Source organism: Rousettus aegyptiacus, unplaced genomic scaffold, assembly GCF_014176215.1.
Source record: "Rousettus aegyptiacus isolate mRouAeg1 unplaced genomic scaffold, mRouAeg1.p scaffold_m13_p_4, whole genome shotgun sequence".
Taxonomy (NCBI): Eukaryota; Metazoa; Chordata; class Mammalia; order Chiroptera; family Pteropodidae; genus Rousettus; species Rousettus aegyptiacus.
The window spans coordinates 122,484,703-122,503,109 of NW_023416307.1; the positions used below are offsets into that span (position 1 = coordinate 122,484,703).

General features: G+C 34.2%; 1 protein-coding gene across 6 annotated transcripts in view; it reads right to left on the reverse strand.

Annotated features, from left to right (window-relative positions):
- The window catches only part of TMCC1 (transmembrane and coiled-coil domain family 1), a 178,285-nt gene that overhangs the window by 58,808 nt on the left and 101,070 nt on the right, over positions 1-18,407 (reverse strand). The window contains exon 1 of one of the 6 annotated variants that reach the window (XM_016122051.2): positions 1,014-6,543. The exons of the other annotated variants lie outside the window; for them this stretch is intronic. Within the exon in view, the coding sequence (XP_015977537.2) occupies positions 1,014-1,040 (27 nt within the window). The 5' untranslated portion in view covers positions 1,041-6,543. Of the gene's footprint in view, positions 1-1,013; positions 6,544-18,407 lie in introns of those variants that run through there. 6 annotated transcript variants of the gene reach the window in all.

The following is an 18,407-nucleotide window of genomic DNA, read 5'->3' on the forward strand; positions in this document are numbered from 1 at the left end:
GGATTAGTCAAGAACACTGTAATAACTATATATGATTTCTGATGAGTACCAGATTTATCAGTGATCATTTCATAAGTTATATAAATATCTAATCACTATGTTGTACACCTGAAACTAATATAATATTGTAATCCAACTATAATTAAAAATTTAAAAATTATTTTTAAAAATCTGGTTTGCTTTAGCATTTATCTCTTAGAAAATAGCTATGTATCATTTATAAAACCAACTCAAAAGAACATGGTAAAAATCAAGCTTTAGGCCATTTTCTACTTAAGAATACGGATGGAATGTGAAAATGGTAGTTGTGTTGCATAAAATTGGATCATCCTCTATCCAGCTTATCTCAGGGACCTGTTCTGCTGATACAGAGACAAGAACTTATTAGCACTGAGACACATACATACTGCTTTAGAATTCAGAAAATTGCCAAGTCTTTGGGAAAAATACACTGAAAACAAGTAGCTGACTAGCAAGAAACTTTTTTTAATGTGAGAAATTTCAAATGGCTTTTTTCCAAATTCTTATTTGTTATGCATGCCTGGCATCTTCAAATTTAACCAAAGCTTTTCCTAAGCTGGCAAAGCAAATCGAATTCTTGTTCACTGAAGAAAACACGTATTTTCTAATAACTATTTAGCCTCAGAAAGTGAGAATGACATTGACTCTGCACTGAAGCAGCCTGCCATACAGGGAAGTCGGGACACTCCAGTATAATCTGAGCATGTCCACATAGCCAAAGAGCACTCTGTACATTCTGCCCAAATAGCTGTGGGTAAAATGAACAACTAGGAAACAAGTAACAGCCTTCTTGATTACTGCAACCTCATATGAGTCAGTTCAAAAATAGCGAATGCCCGTGGCTGAGATCTGTTGCTGAAAAATGCTAGGTTTCAGCAGCTCAAAACATTTCCTATGTCCGTCTGTTCAACCAGTCCCCACTTAAAGCTGTAGAATTATAGAATTAAGAAAAAGATTTTAAAAAGACAGATACACACACATATACAACATACGGTTTCTGAGGAGAGTGAGGGTTCCATGCCTGTGAGGGAGAAGGAGGAGGAATGTGCCGAATAACCCTCTGGTTTCTCCCAGATTTGAACATGCTGTACTGTGGCATGAGGTCAGCAGAGACTGACTCCAGCCCTGTGAGGCTGAATTCTACCCTGACAAAGCAGTATCACTGTAATATGAAGCAGGAAGATCCAGGGCATGTTGGCTGCTGTACAGAGTGGCTGTTCTAGAAAGTAATGGCAATTCCAAAACAAGAGATCTCTGCTGTCACATGAGATAATCTTCAGCCCAGTTAAGCAATACGCACCAAAAATACTTTGAATCCCAAACATAGGCAGCTCAAAATATTAAAAGGTAGGAAAGAACTTTTCTCCTTGAACCCGTTTTGTGTCTGGATGAAATAAATAGGAAATAAGAAATTTGAAGAACTACTGGTTAATTTGATTTCTATCATAAATAATATACTGATTCTAATCTGAGACAAGATACAGTCTGTTGAATTCTGTGATCTACCTAAAGAACCCCAAACTTTCTCTATGACTTTACAATAGAACAGGGAGAATATTCTGAAAAAATACTTTTGGTAACAGATATATGTCAGAACTGAAGATATAGTAAATAACCTCATTTCTCACAGGTACCCAAAAGGCGAAGGTTGCTGCAAACCTCATGTACATTTTTGTTTCTTTTTTGGTCACCGAGAATGTATATAAATAAGTGTACTGTTAGAAATTATTCCCTGAAATAAGGGAAACACTAAAAAAGGTCTTACGTAGGAAAAGGAGCCAGAATACAGAATTTCTGTCAAGACAAAACACAGGCAATATAGATAACCCATGACATTTATGGTCTCCCTTACATTATGAAAGTTCTACTCTAAACCAAAAGTGATCCAATCTTTTAACATAAACTTTAGCTGGGAAACAGAAGCAAACACAGGACATAGAAATGAAGCAAAGCCTGCATGACAGAACCAAAAGGAAGGTAAATTTTTTAGAAGTTCTTCATTAGTTCAGTATTAGCACAGACTGAATAAAGCTAAAATTTTAAATAAAGTGAAAATTTATTCTGTCATACTACTGTTTTAAAAGAAAACGTCTGTCAAAGCTTTCTGTTACTTATATGAAAAAGTCCAAACACTCATATATGTTACACAAAGAACATGATGATAAGGTCCTTGCCCACTGTTCTCATTCCAGCCCCCCACCCCCGATGTTCCAGTCATTAAACAGTCATTATTGCCATTTTACATGCAGAGATATGGAATAACAGAGAGGTTAGTACCTTGCCCAGTGAATGACTTACATAAAATTTAAAACCATGTAAAGTAGTACTATATATTATTTATGGATACATGCATATGTAATATAAGTATATAAGTTTGAAAAAGCCTGGTAATGGTCCTTGTGTGTTTCTCTTTATTTTTTTGTTTGTCTGAAATATTTTATAACACAAAATTCAAAAAGAAAAATTATGAGAACATAAATACCACTTACAATGTGAACACTCAAATGTTACAATGAAAGAACAATAGCTTGATGATGCATTAGCTAAATAGACACACACATGCACAAAAACTGTTTAAGTAGGAGAACCAGAGGTTATGAAACATGAGAATGAATGTGAGCATGTGTGAGAAAGCTGAGCAGGCTGGCTTCTGTTATATCCAAAGTAAGGACCTCATGAGTAAACAGAGCTGTAGTTGTCTATGAGCTCTCAGCTTCCCCCAACTTCATTTGCTACAATACAGTAGAGCAGGTTATTTGGCACATGTAGTCTGCTCAACAGTGGGAACTATCTACCATGTGGAGGTGCTCTTGGAACCTCTGGGAAGGATAAGACTAGACTCAGCAGTCCAGTTTTGCTCTAGTCTGTAGATCTCAAACAAGAGTTTAATTCATTCTATACTTTCTTCTGCTAGCTCTTAGTGAGGAAGGGAGTAGGGAATCTGTCTTTCAAAGCTTATAAATGACCCAAAAATCTGCAGGAAACCTGAATTGAGGTTGTGGATCTCTTACAAGGAAGTGTGAGCAGAACTGCACTTACTTCTTTCTCAAGAGTTTTTAATGATCGCATTTGACTCCTCAGTTCTAATGCTATACATTTTGAAAGGCACATCTCTGCTCAGGTGCTACGTTCATTAGGAATACTGAGGCTTGGAATGGATCTCTATATTACTATACAATTCTGTTGTAATACCAATTACTTATTAAAAATCTACCTTACTTCCAAAAAAGAACTTGTAAAATTTACGTATATTTTATAAACTCAGTGAAGACTGGGGGACATAGAGACAGATACCTGAATCAGAAACATAAACTAAGGCGAGTTACTGCAACTGAATACTTTTGAATTTTCTGGAACCAAAGCAAAAATGGAAATACTTTGTATTTTTTCATTAGCTGTTAAAAAAGTGCTTAATAATTTATCAGCACACTTACCTGGAGAAGAAATTTGCATATGAACTTTTGTAAAGCAAAAACTGATTAAAAACCGAAATCTTTAACAATGATACAAAAGATGTAAAAACATTCTTCATAGATGATTCTTACATCGATCTATCACAAAAATCAAGGACTTATCATAAAATCATAGTTCAGTGAGAGTTTCTACAAGAGCTAAAGGAACACAGTTCAGGCTTGCAGCTTTCTGATAATTTGACTTGATATTGGAAGACAGCTGGGATAGTCTAAGGGACAAGTGGGTAGCATTTCTCTTAGCATACTGTTGCAAAATATCAAGAATCTAATCTGTGTTTTTAAGTGAAGTTGGTCGGCACAGACTACAAGGTTGAGGTCGTTGGTCTGGCAATCAATTTATAACCTCCACGTAGCACAGCTTAAGATCCCTCACACCAATTACAGTTTTCCTTTACACCAAAAGGTTCGATGCTCAGTGTTCACAAGGGGTAAGAAGTCAGGCATCATCTTGTTATATAAAGTAGTGAAAAGAAGAAAGACACTGGAAACCTAGCAAGTCTAATTTCAGATTCCCTGCTCTTGAACACTACATAGGAGAGGGGTAAACTAGATTTAAAAATCATGTTTATTTCCCTCTTTTCCTTAGTCCCCATCATTTATTAAATATACATCTACACACATGTGCATGCAAAATTAGCTCACAGCATTACCTTTTCTCAAATAATGTGCCTCAACTCAGCTGTCCTTTCTTCTAAATTCCATTTCTGCCATTTCTGAGAAGCAGAACAATCTAAACAAAAAAGCTCAGGGCCTCTGTGACCTCTGAGACTCTGAATTCATCTTTAAGTACTTTAGATTGCCTTACATAAAGCATGGGCTCAATATGTATTAATTATCTTTCCTATACATATTTCCATCACAGATCTATTCTCATAGACAATCATCATGGATTTCTATACAGGAACTGAAACTTTGCAAATCAGAATTAGAGTTCAAAGTTCTTTGTTTCCCCTGTGCCAACTGATGACATTGCCAACAGCTAACCTTCATCAAAGAGAAGCATGTCTACTACTTGATAATTTAGTAGTAGCACTAGGATAACAACTAAAGCTTGAACTTTATACCTGTTGTCAAAAAGATAATGGCACAGGATAAATCAAGGAAAAAAACTGTTCTGCTCTTTTCTTGTATTCTTTCTTGTCTATTAGTTTTACATTCCCAAATAATGTTTCTCAAATCAACCATGGAAAGGATAAGAAAGCAAGGGGCTGAGATAACAGCTATGAAGTACTCAAAAGATGCTCAGTTCCATGACATTTAGAAATTAACAACAGGCACCTTATTGGTGGAATGAGAAGGGTCTTCAAAAGGATATGAATATAATAATTAATTTTAAAAAGCGACTGTCTCATGGTTCAAGGCAAAGTCTGCCCATCTCCACAAGCTGTAATATTATTTTGGCCTCTTGCACTTACCTCTACTTTCCATCGTAACTTCATTACCTCACCGCTGTTCTGTTTTGCCCTGTCTCCTGAACAGAAATTACCAAGATTTCAGCCAACACACAGATAAACTATCATTATATGACTGTGCTTCATAACATCTAGCTCTTCTGAAACTTATAGTTAACCAAATGGGATATACCTTTGACCTTATTAACATATGAAACTGTTCCACCTCACCTCTGAGATCACCAATCTCAGGATTCATCAACCCTTAGGAATTGTATCTTAGGCTTGCATATGACTAAAATTTAAATCTTACTGGTGCTACCCTATCTACCCTGACCCTTCACAAACCAAGATCTTTCAAGATAAATGCAAGATGGTATAAAGAAATCGTGCACAACTGGATTAGAATAATGCTCTAATGATTACTGACTGTACAACCTGCATAACCACTGAACACTAATTTCATTATAAAAATACAGATACAAAGTACCTTGCAGAAAACACATACCATAAGCTGCTGCTACTACTACTACTACACTGAACAAATTCTAAATTTCAAGCATAATAACCTCTTCTATGTATATGGTTCTTTACAAAAGTTTTCAAAGTAATTAATTTTACGGCATCTTCATTTTACAAAAAAGGATGTTGAAGCTTGCACAAAGCCCTGAATATGGTAGGGATTCAGTAAATACCAGCTAGTATTCTGAAGGGTAAGTGACTTATTCAAGATTGCATACCTAGTGTAGGTTAGGATCGGAACCAAAAAATTCTGACTCCAATTTTCTTTCCACTGTTTTGGCATTCAGTTAATTGTGTCTACTGTGCTTCTGTGTTTATTTGGAGAAAATAAAACTATAAACTATATTTATCATGCTCTATCTCAACCACTTTTATTTTTTCTATATTGCCTTTCTTTTTCTTATAAATTTATAGGATTTTTTGCCTCTTAAACTTCTCTCAAAGTTTCTCTATATACTCATCCTGTTAACTGAAGATTTCATGACTTATTTCAACAGAAGAGATAGAGCCCATCAGGTCATTTCTTGATAGAGTTCTACCACTACAACTTCACTCTAATTCCATATTGTAACTGCTCCTCGGAATATGTCTCATCTATTATTAATGGCTTCCAAATGTCCACCATAGGCAGAGGATTCTCTAATCTAAATATCTTGACCTTACACTCTATATAATTTACCTAGGATGCTTTCACTTCTATCATTTATGTCTCCTTCAAAAGTAATGGTGAAGAATCATTTTCTTTGCCAAGACAACTCAATGGAGAAAAGAACAGTCTTTTCAAAAAATGGTACTGAGACAAGGGGGTATTATACAAAAGAATGAAGCTGACCCTTCCTTGCGCCATATACAAAAACTAACTCAAATGAATTAAAGGTCTAAATGTAAAATCTAAATGTAAAACTCTTAGAAGAACACATGGGTATAAATATTTGAGACTTTGGATTTAGGCAATGATTTCCTAGATATGACACCTAAAGCTGTAAGCAAGGACAAAGCAAGGACAACAAAAAATAGATAAAGTAGATAATCATACCTTAAAGAACAGCATTTAAAAATGAAAAGACAACTCACGGAATGGGAAAAAATTCTACAAATCATTTATCTTATAAAGGACTTGTAGAAATATATAAAGAACTGTTACAACTCAACATTAAAAATAAAATCCAATTTAAAAATGAATAAAGGATCTGAATAAATATTTCTTAACGGAAGATACACAGATGGCCAAAAGGCACATAAAATGATGCTCAATATCATTAGCCATCAGGGAAAATACAAATCAAAACCACAATGAGATGCTACTTCATGTTCACTAGGATGGAACGCAGAAAGACACAATAAAAAATAACAAGAGCTGGTGAGAATGTGGAGAAAAATAGAACCTTCTTAGACTGCTGTTGGGAATATAAAATGGTGTGGTCCCTTTGACAAACAGGCTGGCAGTTTCTCAAATGATAAAACATAAAGTTACTATTTGACCTAGCAATTCCACTCCTGGGTACATACCCAAGAGAAATGAAGACGTATGTCCACACAAAAACCTGTACACAAATATTCATAGCAGCATTATTCATAATATCAAAAAGTGGAAAAAACTCAAATGTCCATCAACTGATAAATGGATACATGTGATATATCCATATGATGGAATATTATTAGGCAATAAGAAGGAAATACTGATATATACTACAACACAGATAAATCTTGAAAAGTGTGCTAAATGAAGGAAACTAGCCACAAAATACCACACATTGTATGATTCCATTTACATAAAATGTCCAGAACATACGAAATTTAGAGAGACAGAAATTAATCAGTTATTGCCTAAGGCTGGAGGTGATGGGGAGATTGGGCAATGATGGCTAAGATGTGTGAGGTTTCCTTTTGGAGTCATAAAAATGTTCTAAATTAATTGTGGGGATGTGTTACAAAACTGTGACTATAGTAAAAGTCACAGAATTGTACAATTTCAATGGGTAAATTGTATTGCATGTGAATTATACTGTAAGAAGCTGTTAGAACTTAAAAATCACTCGTCCATGTAATATTTCTAACAGAACTTGTTCTCTCCTCTGCCACCCCAACTCTTAAGATCAATACAGGTTTACAGCATAGATGTACTTGGTAAGAGGCAGAATGGAATATACTTAAGAAAGAGTCCTACTGAGAAAAAAAAAAAACATTGAATCCTAGTTTTGGCACCAATTACCTTTGAAGACAAGTCTCGCTAAGTCTTAGTTTCTTCATCTTTAAAGCTTCTTATGAGAAAACTATTGGCTGAATCAATTTTCTTAGAAAGATCTTCTTGTAATTTGTACAAATTTGAACTTTCAGGGGAGCTTGAATAAGGGATAAGGAAGGAATTAAATATCACTATGAAAAGACTTCTGTAGGAAAGTGTCATCTGTACTTCATGGTATCTGCTATGGTGAATCTGCAGAATAAGCAACTACTACTCTATATGTTTATGTGAAATATTCGGAGAAAAAAATTGAATAGTATGAGAAGACAAAACTGTAGTTACATTACATAAGTGGCACTGTGGAATATGTGTGATTGATACCAGAATTAAAAAGACTTACAAAGCAGTTATGCTGCAATGTACTAAGGATTCTTTTTGGGTAACGAAACATTTCTTCACCTTAAACAATGTATTATTACTAATTTCATTACAAATACTACTATCGGTAACCACCAAAAGAACAGTGGCCTTTTATGTACTAGACTCCTCATACACACACCATTTCATTCCATTCTCAAAATACCCTGCAATCTAGTTATTTATTGACTTCTTTTTCAAAGATGAGAAAATTAAGGCTCAGAAGGTAAGCACCTTGCTTACCTTTGCTATTCAACCCTCAAATGACAAATCAAATTCCAAGGGAGAGACTAAATTTTATTCAACCTATCCTAAAGGAAACTTGCTAGCTTCATTTTGTTCCAATGTCTCTAGAAGCACATTATGACACCAGAGCAATAGAATTTATACTTGATAAGAGACAGAATGATATATACTAAAGTTAACTACATACAACATCCACCTCTGGGCCCTGGCTCTTGCAGCTCTCTCACCCTGAAATGCCCTTCTACCTCTCACTATATATACAAGATCATCATGATCATAAAGGCCCAAATGCCATTGCCCACCTGAACCTTTCTCTGAGCTCTCTTTGTGTAAATTGTCTTTCTCTGCTCAACTCTCACAGCATCTCATAAGTAAATAAGAAAATACCTACACTGAACCAGATATTCTTATGGGCACTGAATTGGTTATAAAAATTTACTCTTTTACTGTATGTGGAAAACATGGAAATTAATTGCACGTTGTGGTGTATAAAAACTGGAAAATAAGCTAATCAATCTGTCTGTAAAATGCCCTGTGCTGCTAAAGAAAAAATCTTGACTCATAGTTTCAAAAATAAAGATAATTGAGGGTGAAAGAGGCATTCTTGAGTTCAGTTTCTTGAGTTCACTGTCCACAGTGAAAAGCCTCTTTAATTCTAGTGACACCAGAGGGAGAGTTTTGTTGAATTTATCCAAGTTTCTAGATTAATTGACTAATATTGTATTACATATACCAAGTTAGATGCAAAATAGATACTTATATTGCTGGCAAGATATTTAAGTCTTGCAATTTCACCTTATAACTTTAACACTGGTACCAATTAGGTGACTTAGAGGTCAGAGGGCTCTTGTAGCAATTTCAGGGGAAGATGTAGGAGGGTGGCAAAGAAGCTAATTTGTTGAGGGAGTGGTTAGAAAACCAAGTATTTTTAAGCTGAGAGACAATCCATTTATCTTCACCACTTTCTAAAGAAAATAAAAACAGTATACCTAAGTAATCTTAGTATATTACTGGAGTTTTCCATATATTCGATATAATCCTCATAACAGTGCTAGAAGGAAGTTATTACTACTACTATTTTCATTTCAAAGATGAAGCTCAGCAGATATGAAATTTGCTCAAGGTAACAGAACTCAGAGCTAATGAAGAAGGGTTTTGAATCTAGGTTTTCAACCTATAAAGCCTACCTGTGCTTTTAACTACTTTTATAACAATTTTTGTTAATGATTTGGAGTACAGTAAAACTCTTCAAAAGACTTCCCCATTATCACATGATAATGAAGAGAATAAAATTTCTTGGACAACATGCACTTCATTGTCATGTGCTAAATCAAATTAAACTAGATTTCAAGGTACTAGCTAACATTGCTGGAGGCACTGCAATCTAGTAGGAATTTATTTTTTTTACTCAGAAGTATAAAAACAAAACAGAACAAAACAGAAAACAAAGAGAAAACATTTTCCAAGTTTTAAACATGGATCCACATTTTTTGAAACTCACTCTTCTCTTTGGCTTGTATGATGAAATAAAGCATTCTGTTGTCATGTCCTGCACAAACTCCACATCTCTTGTGGGCTCATAATCAGAATATCACCAAAAGCTCCTCAGCCACAGTCCTAAAGCAAAGCGCTTCATTCCACAGCTCAACCTCTGCCAAGAGTAGCTTCACATTTCTCTAAGCCTAGTTGCTTCTATAAGAATCCTTCCCCCACTTCAGAGTAAATACCCTGACAGGAAACCCTGTATGTCTAAAGTTGTGGCGTGTATCCTCTAGGGCATCATTGCCAGACATTCTAGATCCTAAGGGTTTTGGTCTTTCTCCCCCACCCCCAAAGGAGAGAAACACGTTGGACCCTTTTCTATTTTTTAAATCCCTGAACGGAAGGAAAAGAAATCAAGTACTCTTATAGAAGACTTAATAAATTTACATGTAGCTTTAAAAACTAATTTAATTTTTTTCTAATATGCAGACTGGTGATTACTGTGTAATAATATTAAATATTAGAAAATCTGGTCCTCCATTGATTCTGCTGATAGACTATATGATAATGAGACAATCAGTCTCATTTGGGAATTCATATAAATAGATGTTTTTCCATAAGGATATTGGGAGACTAAGAAAATTGAGTAAAGCATTCCTAGCATTCTTAAAAGAAAAAATGGACCAATATAGGGAATATGAAATAATTTCAGTTTGAAAATTCAAGGAAATCCCAGCAGTTTTATTACTCTGCACACTTGTTCCCCTTACCTTCTTTTTGAGAGACAGAGGAATGGGAAAAGGATCTGTTGTGTTCAATATTATGTCAACAGCACCTGTACAATGCCAGTGTATAGGTTGGAGATAATGTATGGAAGAGCAGGAAGAATAACCTGCTTCTTTCATATGTGGCCTCTTACTAGCTTTGTAACCTTAGGCAAGTTTTTTAATTTGAATCTTGGTTTCTTCATCAGTAAAACAGACATAGTTACTTTGTATAAATGTTGTGAGAATGAAATGAATTAATGAATGAGAGGTTTTCTTTCTAGGCAGTAAAAAGCATTCAATAAATTGTTAATTTCCCACATACTTGAAGCCTAATCTAAAAGTTAAATTTAAACTCTGTAACACATGCTCCATTAATGTAGGCTGCAAAAGGATTCCTAAAAATGAATTTACAGAGGTCGCTCAGTTATCTATCCTCTTTTTAAAAATATGATGGTTCAACATTTTTTGAATCATATACCCCTTTGAAAATGTGATGCACATTTTCTCCAGAAAAAAAATGTGCACACACAGAGATTTACGTATCATCCTAAGAAATTCATGGACCCAAAATTAAAATCCCCATATGTAACTTTTTTGCTTTGGACACCAGGACCCAAATTGTCATTCAACTTTATCAGGTAGACACATCCAAGAAACTATACCTTTTGCAGGTCAGATTGTTTTATCTTGGGTATAAGAAGGACATTTCACACGTTTCAAAATCTTTAAAAATATTCACACCCTTTGAACCAGAGAGTCTACTTTTTTAAAAGCTTTCCTATGGAAATAGATCTAAATGTTTTAATGTTTTACATAAGAGTAAAAAAAAAAGTAAAACATTATAATATCTTATCCATCCTCAATATTGATTTCTCTGTAAGACTTCTTCTGTTTACTCCTAGGAGGGTGAGGTCTTAATATCCCTGTTTCTGGCACTTAACTGCCTGGGCACATATGAGAGGGGTAAGCATAAGATATTTATTTAACTTATGCACAATTTAAAAGTTTGGACAAATTTACAAATGTTTACACTACAAAAGGACCATTTGAATCCTGAACCCACAACACAGCAATCCTCTATTATCCAGCTGTCGGCAGTAAAACTATGCCAGATCTCTAGGTACCATTATGGAAGAAGAAATAATCATATCAGCAAGAATGGTTTCCATTATTCCCTGAGCTCTGTGGTCCTAATTTTTCCCTTCAGACTTGAATTTAAGTTGTCAAACTGATCACTCTTGATACTAATATTCCCATATTGACTAGCACAGAATTGCTGATGATTTATCAAATATATTCCTGAAGAAGTTTTAAAACAAACAGCGAACAGTATAGCCATTCATCACTGGAACAACACCAGAATTATGTTCTTCTTGGGAGGTCATTCGTTAAAGCTTCCATTCTGGATTGATGTATCCCAATTCTTTAGTCATATGAAAATCACCAGTAAAGGGATATTAATAAGGCTAACTTAATATATTGAAACAGTAAGCTCCAAAATCTTAAATGAGGGGGAAAAAAACAATTTAAAAGAAAAAAACATCTAAAACACACTATAAAACAAGCAGTCAAATAGCATCTCTTAAAGAGGGGTTAGTCTTGCTTTTTTTGTCAAATAATTATCTAAAAATGTACAATCATCCAAATTTCTCAGATTTTTATCTAAAGTCCTAACTACATATAGCCAATCTTTCAAATTATGAAATGTAGAAAAACAATAAACTTTAGGAAAGCAGTAACAAAGAAATCATGATCTCTAAAGCAGCTTTATTTTTTCACAATCCACATGAAAATGAGATATTCTGGAAGTCAACTGTTACTTTTAAAAAGCAATACACAGATGCAAAAAGTCCTCAGCAAATTAAATCTAGTGATATGTAAAATAAATAATAAATACACAACAACTAAGTGGGATTCCTTCCAGGAAAGTCTGGCTAGTCTGACATATGAAAATTAATCAGTGTAATTCACCATGCCAGTAGGCTAAATACAAAAAACCAGGTATCATATGAAGGCAGAAAAGCCACCATTAAAATTCAACATCTATTCATGATAAACCTCTCAGCAGACTTCCCTAAACTAAAAAAGGTATCTATGAAAAATCTGTAAGTGACATCATACTTAATGATTTTCTTCCCCAAGATCTGAAACAGGGTAAGGATATCTTTTCTCAAAACTGTTATTCACCACTGTACTAAAAGTCTCAGCTAGTGCAATAATGCAAGAAAAAGAAAAGGCATACAGATTGGAAAGAAAACTGGCTCTATTCATAAATGACATGCCTACCTATTTAGAAAACCCCAAAAGATCCTCAAAAAAAATGCATGCACACAAAAAAAACCTCCTTGAACTAAAAATTAAGTATAGTAAGGTTGCAGTATATGAGATCAATATACAGAAGTGAACTGTATTCCTACGTACCAGCAAAAAGCAATTGGAATCTGAAATTTAAAAAATATCATTCATAATAACACCAAAAAGCCCAGAAACAGATATAAATCTAACAAAATATATGCAGGATGTCTATGTGGAAAACTACAAAACATGATAAAGAAACCAAAGAAGAGTTAAATAGAGAGCTATACCAATGTCGTGTATTGGAAGACAATATTGTTAAGACGTCAATTCTCCCCAGTTTGATTGACACAATCCCAATCAAAATCTGTCAGCTTTTTGTAGATATCATCAAGCTTATACTAAAATTTATATGAAAAGACAAGGAGCTAGAATTGAGGATTACCTGACTTTGAGACTTATTATCATAATCAAGATAGTATGGAACAGGTAAAGGATAGACATATAAAACAAAGGAATTGACAGGGAGCTAAAAATAGAACCTCACAAATAAAGTCAACTAAATTTTTACAAAGGTACTACAAAGGAAGTCAATGAAGAAAGGATGGTCTTTCAAACAAATGGTGCTGGGGGAAAACTTAAAAGAACATCAATATATACCTTATATCATTGACTAAAAATGAATTATATGCCTAAATATTAAATGTAATACTAAAAAACTTCTAAAAAATATATAGGAAAAAATGTACATGACTGTGGGTTTGACAATAAGGTTTTACATGCAGCACCAAAAGCACAATACATTAAAGAAAAAAGCTGATAAATCAAACTTCATCAAAATTAAAAACAGCATTAGGTATGTGGGATCAAAAAATGAATAATATTGATCTCTGGGTACAGAGTGGTAGGGTAATACGGCACTTTTTGTTGGTGTCTTACAATAAGGATCTTCTAGGTTAGCAAGGCTTTAACAAATGAGAAAAAGAACTATAAATATTAAAAGTTATGATAAACACAACAATGAAGACATTAGTTCTTCAACTAATTCACTTAACCTCTGCCCTCAGTTGTCTCCTATATAAAATAAAATTAACAAGAGTGTACCCAACCAGAGGTCAGGGACCAGTGGTATCAAAAGACCTTGAAGGCCCCTAAAATGTACACTGTCTATGGTTCTGTTAAATATTCAGACCTAATACTTTGTTTTTGTTTCTAAAGTCCCCACTCTAGATTTACTAGACAACTGCAACAGCTTCCTAAATTGGTCTCCCTGCTTTGAGTCCCTTTCTTCCTACAATTCATCCTACATACAGCCACTAAAAATGAACTTTTTAGAGCACACATCATTCTACTGCTCAAAAAGCTATATAAGTATAACATGATCTGGTGTCCAGGCCTGGGAGCTTCAGGTTCTTTACAAGTGAAGGTCCTTTCTTCACAATTGTTCTGAGGCTCACACAGGATAAGGAACATGAAAGTATTCTGTAAATGTTAATTACAATGATTATTTTGAATCTCTCAAGTTTACCAAATCAAATTTCAACCTTTTATCCTGGCATTTAAACTCTCCCTTACTTAGCTGTACCTCACTTCTTTTTGCCACTCCTCACAAACCACCTATACAATCTCATCTCCATCTAAATCCTACCTATCTTTAAAGGACAATTGCAAATTACTCCTCACTGAAGCTTCCTGATGACTGACTCTCTCTGCTCAGGAATCTCTTATTCCTATGAACTCTAATCCTTCTTACTGACCCCTGAAACATCTTCAAACATAATTTTCCTAATTCTCCCTCCTTTAAAAACCTATAATGATTTCCCTCAACGTTTTAACATAAAATCGTGGCTATAAATTAGATTCACTAAAAAAGGCAATGGCTTTATTTTAGTGAGCCTCTCTGAAATGCAGTCATTTTACAATTTATTCTACTGTTTGTTTTTAATTTAGCTGAGTTCACCTGTTAGTTTCCAAATGATTTCATGTTGTGGCTTCCCAAATGAACAAGTTTATGTAGGTTTTTTTTCAGTTATGTAGCAAGAAATCATAAAATTTACCATCTTAATTATTTCTAAGTATACAGTCCAGTAAAGTATATTCACATTGTTGTGTAGCAAATCTTCAGAACTTTTTCATTTTGTAGAACTGAAACTCTGACCTATTAAATAACAATTCCCCATTTCCCCCTCCCTCCAGCTCCTGGCAACCACCATTCTACTTTGTTTCTATGAATTTGACTGCTCTAGGGACCTCACATAAGTGGAATTACACAGTATTTTTCTTACCGTGATTGGCTTTTTCATTCAGCATAACGTCCTCAAAGTTCATCTATGTTGTCCCATGTGTCAGAATTTCCTTTCTTTAACAGCTGAATAATATTCCCTTGTATGTGCAGACCACATTTTGTTTATTCATTCATTCATCAATGGACACTTGGTTTGCTTCTGCCTCTTGGCTATTGTGAATACTACTACTCCAATCCAAATTTGTTGGACTAGTATTCTCTTTAGAAGACCTGCAGGAAGATTAAACCACTTCCACCAGGAGTAAATATAATACTGAAAGCTAAAGACGAGCTGCTGACTACTTGAAATAAGGAGCAAAGAGAAGATGGACAATGCAATAAATGCCCTTCTCGTCTTCCCCTTTCTTTACTTCAGTGGAAATGGCAAAACCAAGTCAAAGAGTTCTTCCACTTGACACAACCTCTAATCCCCATGTGAGCTAGACTGCTTAGTATGTCATGCCAAAGTGCTAAATTCATTCATTCATATACAGTCATTAATTAAAATATTTTGAGTCTATGGCATTTGTAAGGCTTTGTGCTAGTATGCATGGAGAATACAAAGGTGGCTGTGTTGCTGAAAAGCTGTTTAGAAATTAAGACCTAATGTAAGAAAACGAAGGCTTTAAAAGATTTAGCACAACTCCTGGCGTATAATAAGCAATCAACAAATGTTAGCTGCTATTACCAAAAAATAAAATGGTAATTTAGATGATATAACAATGTTCACTAAGCAATTTTTGTTTTTAAAAAAGTTTTGAGATATAATCCACACATTACATAATTCAGTTTAAAACTGTACAATTTAATGTTTTTTTTAAGTATATTTACAGAAATGTGCAACCATCATCACAATCAATTTTATAACATTTTCAACATCTCAAAAAGGAACCCTGTATCCCTTAGCCGTCACCCTCCTATTCCCCCATATTCCCTGGACCTAAGCAACCACTAATCTTCTGTCTCTATAGACTTGCTTATTCTGAATACTTTATATAAATGAGATCATATAATGTGCAGTCTTTTGTGATTGGCTTTCTTCCACTTAACATATTTTTTCACTTAACATATATTTTCATTCTTGTTGGAGCATAAGTACTTCATTTAAATGTTTTTTAAAGCGAAGTCTTCTTCTGAAAAGCAAATAATCACTCCTTAATTTTAAAAATAAATATTTCCTTTTGCTTGAGGTATATCGTACTTACAATAGACACTGTGACACAGTTCTCCCTCAAACCAGTTTAAAGGTTTTTTTTTTTTACAAAATAAAATGTAAAAGTCCCCAAATCCAAACAACGTTTGAAAGCAATTTTTTAAATGCCCACATATTTAGATATAAGGATTTAAATTGTCCAAGAGTGTATTATAATACAAAAACGGGTTAGTGAGAAGTGCCTAGTGAGAAAGAGTTTAAGCAACCCAATATGTATTTTATTTCCATTTATTATAAATCCCATTGAGTAGATGTTTCTTTCCCCTTCCTATTGTCATTTACCCTGAGAAACTTAAACCGCCTATTCTTTTTCCAACTTATAAATAAATTTGAGAACTAAATTGCAAAGAAAAACATGGATCTAGTTTAAAGCTTTACACTATAGTTCCAAATGAAATTAATCTATTCCACAGGAGAGAACCAGGATAAAATATAACACTGCTATTTATTTAGTTCAAAGTATTTCTAGTCTCACATTTAGAAAAGCCAGGCAAGTAGGGTTTCTCCATCCGTAAAATAAGTGGTTGTATTATGTAATTTTTAAGGTCTCTCTTCCATCTCTAAGAGACTATGATTTTCTTTTTAATCCTTTTGAAAATCAACATAAAGAGCTGTACTGTGACTTGCCTGAGGCTAAAAGAGAAGCTTGTCAGCATGGCTAGGGTTAGACTCCTGATTTATCCCTGCATTCACTGGGGATAGAGAGATAAGTCAGACTCAGCTCTGACCTTACAGAGTTCATAGCCTAGTATGGGAGAAAAGACAAGTGAATGGTAATGGACGTGACAGTTTTAGATACTGAGCCAGGAGAAGGTAAAGGAGTGAGAGCTGGGAATTTAGTCCTTTCTTTTCTCAAGCCCTTCACACCTCTATGCCAAACTTGATTATTTTATAAAGCAATCTGGATTAGATCTCATAGTTATAGTCTTACATTAACATCTGGAAATGACATAAAGCTTTACATTTTTTTCTTCACCAGAGGTAAAAATGAACCAAGATTAATTAAATGACACTTCTTATGGCACATAAGCTATATTGATTTTAAAAGGGGTAAAAATTTATTTTTTAAATATTCTTCATTATTAATTACAAACTCTCCCTGGATCAGAAGCAATAAAGAATATTTTGTCTACCTTTTCCTTTAGCAATTAAAGATCTTTCTAAAGTGATAATTACCAAAGGATTATTTTAGCCAACATACTCTTTACCTTCTCATTTTTATTATGTTTTTCATAAATTCGAATGGGCCTACTCTGCATTGCATTTTTAGTGCAAATGGAACTTTTATTAAAGAGGAACATTCATTCTATCATTGACAAGCACATAATTTTGACTGAGGTTGTAACTATTTGGGGTTCCAAGGAACTCCATAATTATCTCAGGTCCAATTAAATGAAAAAGCAAAAAATTAAAACTGTAGATGTATTTGCTGAGGCCTTAAGAACACAGATTTGATAACATACAATTGATCCCTGAATAACATGGTGGGGGTGGGGATGGTTAGGGGCACCAAATCCCCCATGCAGTTAAAAATCCACATGTAACTTTTTGACTCCCCCCAAATTTAACTACTAACAGCCTACTGCTAATTGGAAGCCTTATCAGTAATATAAAGTCGATCAATACATATTCTGTGTGTTACATTATTAAATATTGTATTCTTACAATAAAGCTAGAGAAAAGGAAATGTTAAGGAAAAATAAGGACGAGAAAATATGTTTATAGTATTTATTGAAAAAAATCATGTATAAGAGGTCCCACACAGTTGAAACCAATGTTGTTCAAGGGTCAACTATACTTCCAACACTATCAAAACACTCCTAAGCTCCAGATTTTAATTTTAAAACCTCATCAATTTCACTAAGTTTCCGGTCCTCTAAGCAGTCATAATTACCACACTAATAAAAATGAAGACAGGTGGACAACAGAAATAGCACTGGCACTAGGGAGATTAGATGAATCAATTAAGAAAATAGGTATATTATTATTTTTGTCAATTACCAGAAAACAAGTTATCAAAATCTCTGGATCTGTGATGACTCTCTCTCTAATATCTCCTTAATTCTAATGGTCCCCAATTAGAATACTCTCAGAAATCAACTTGACCATAG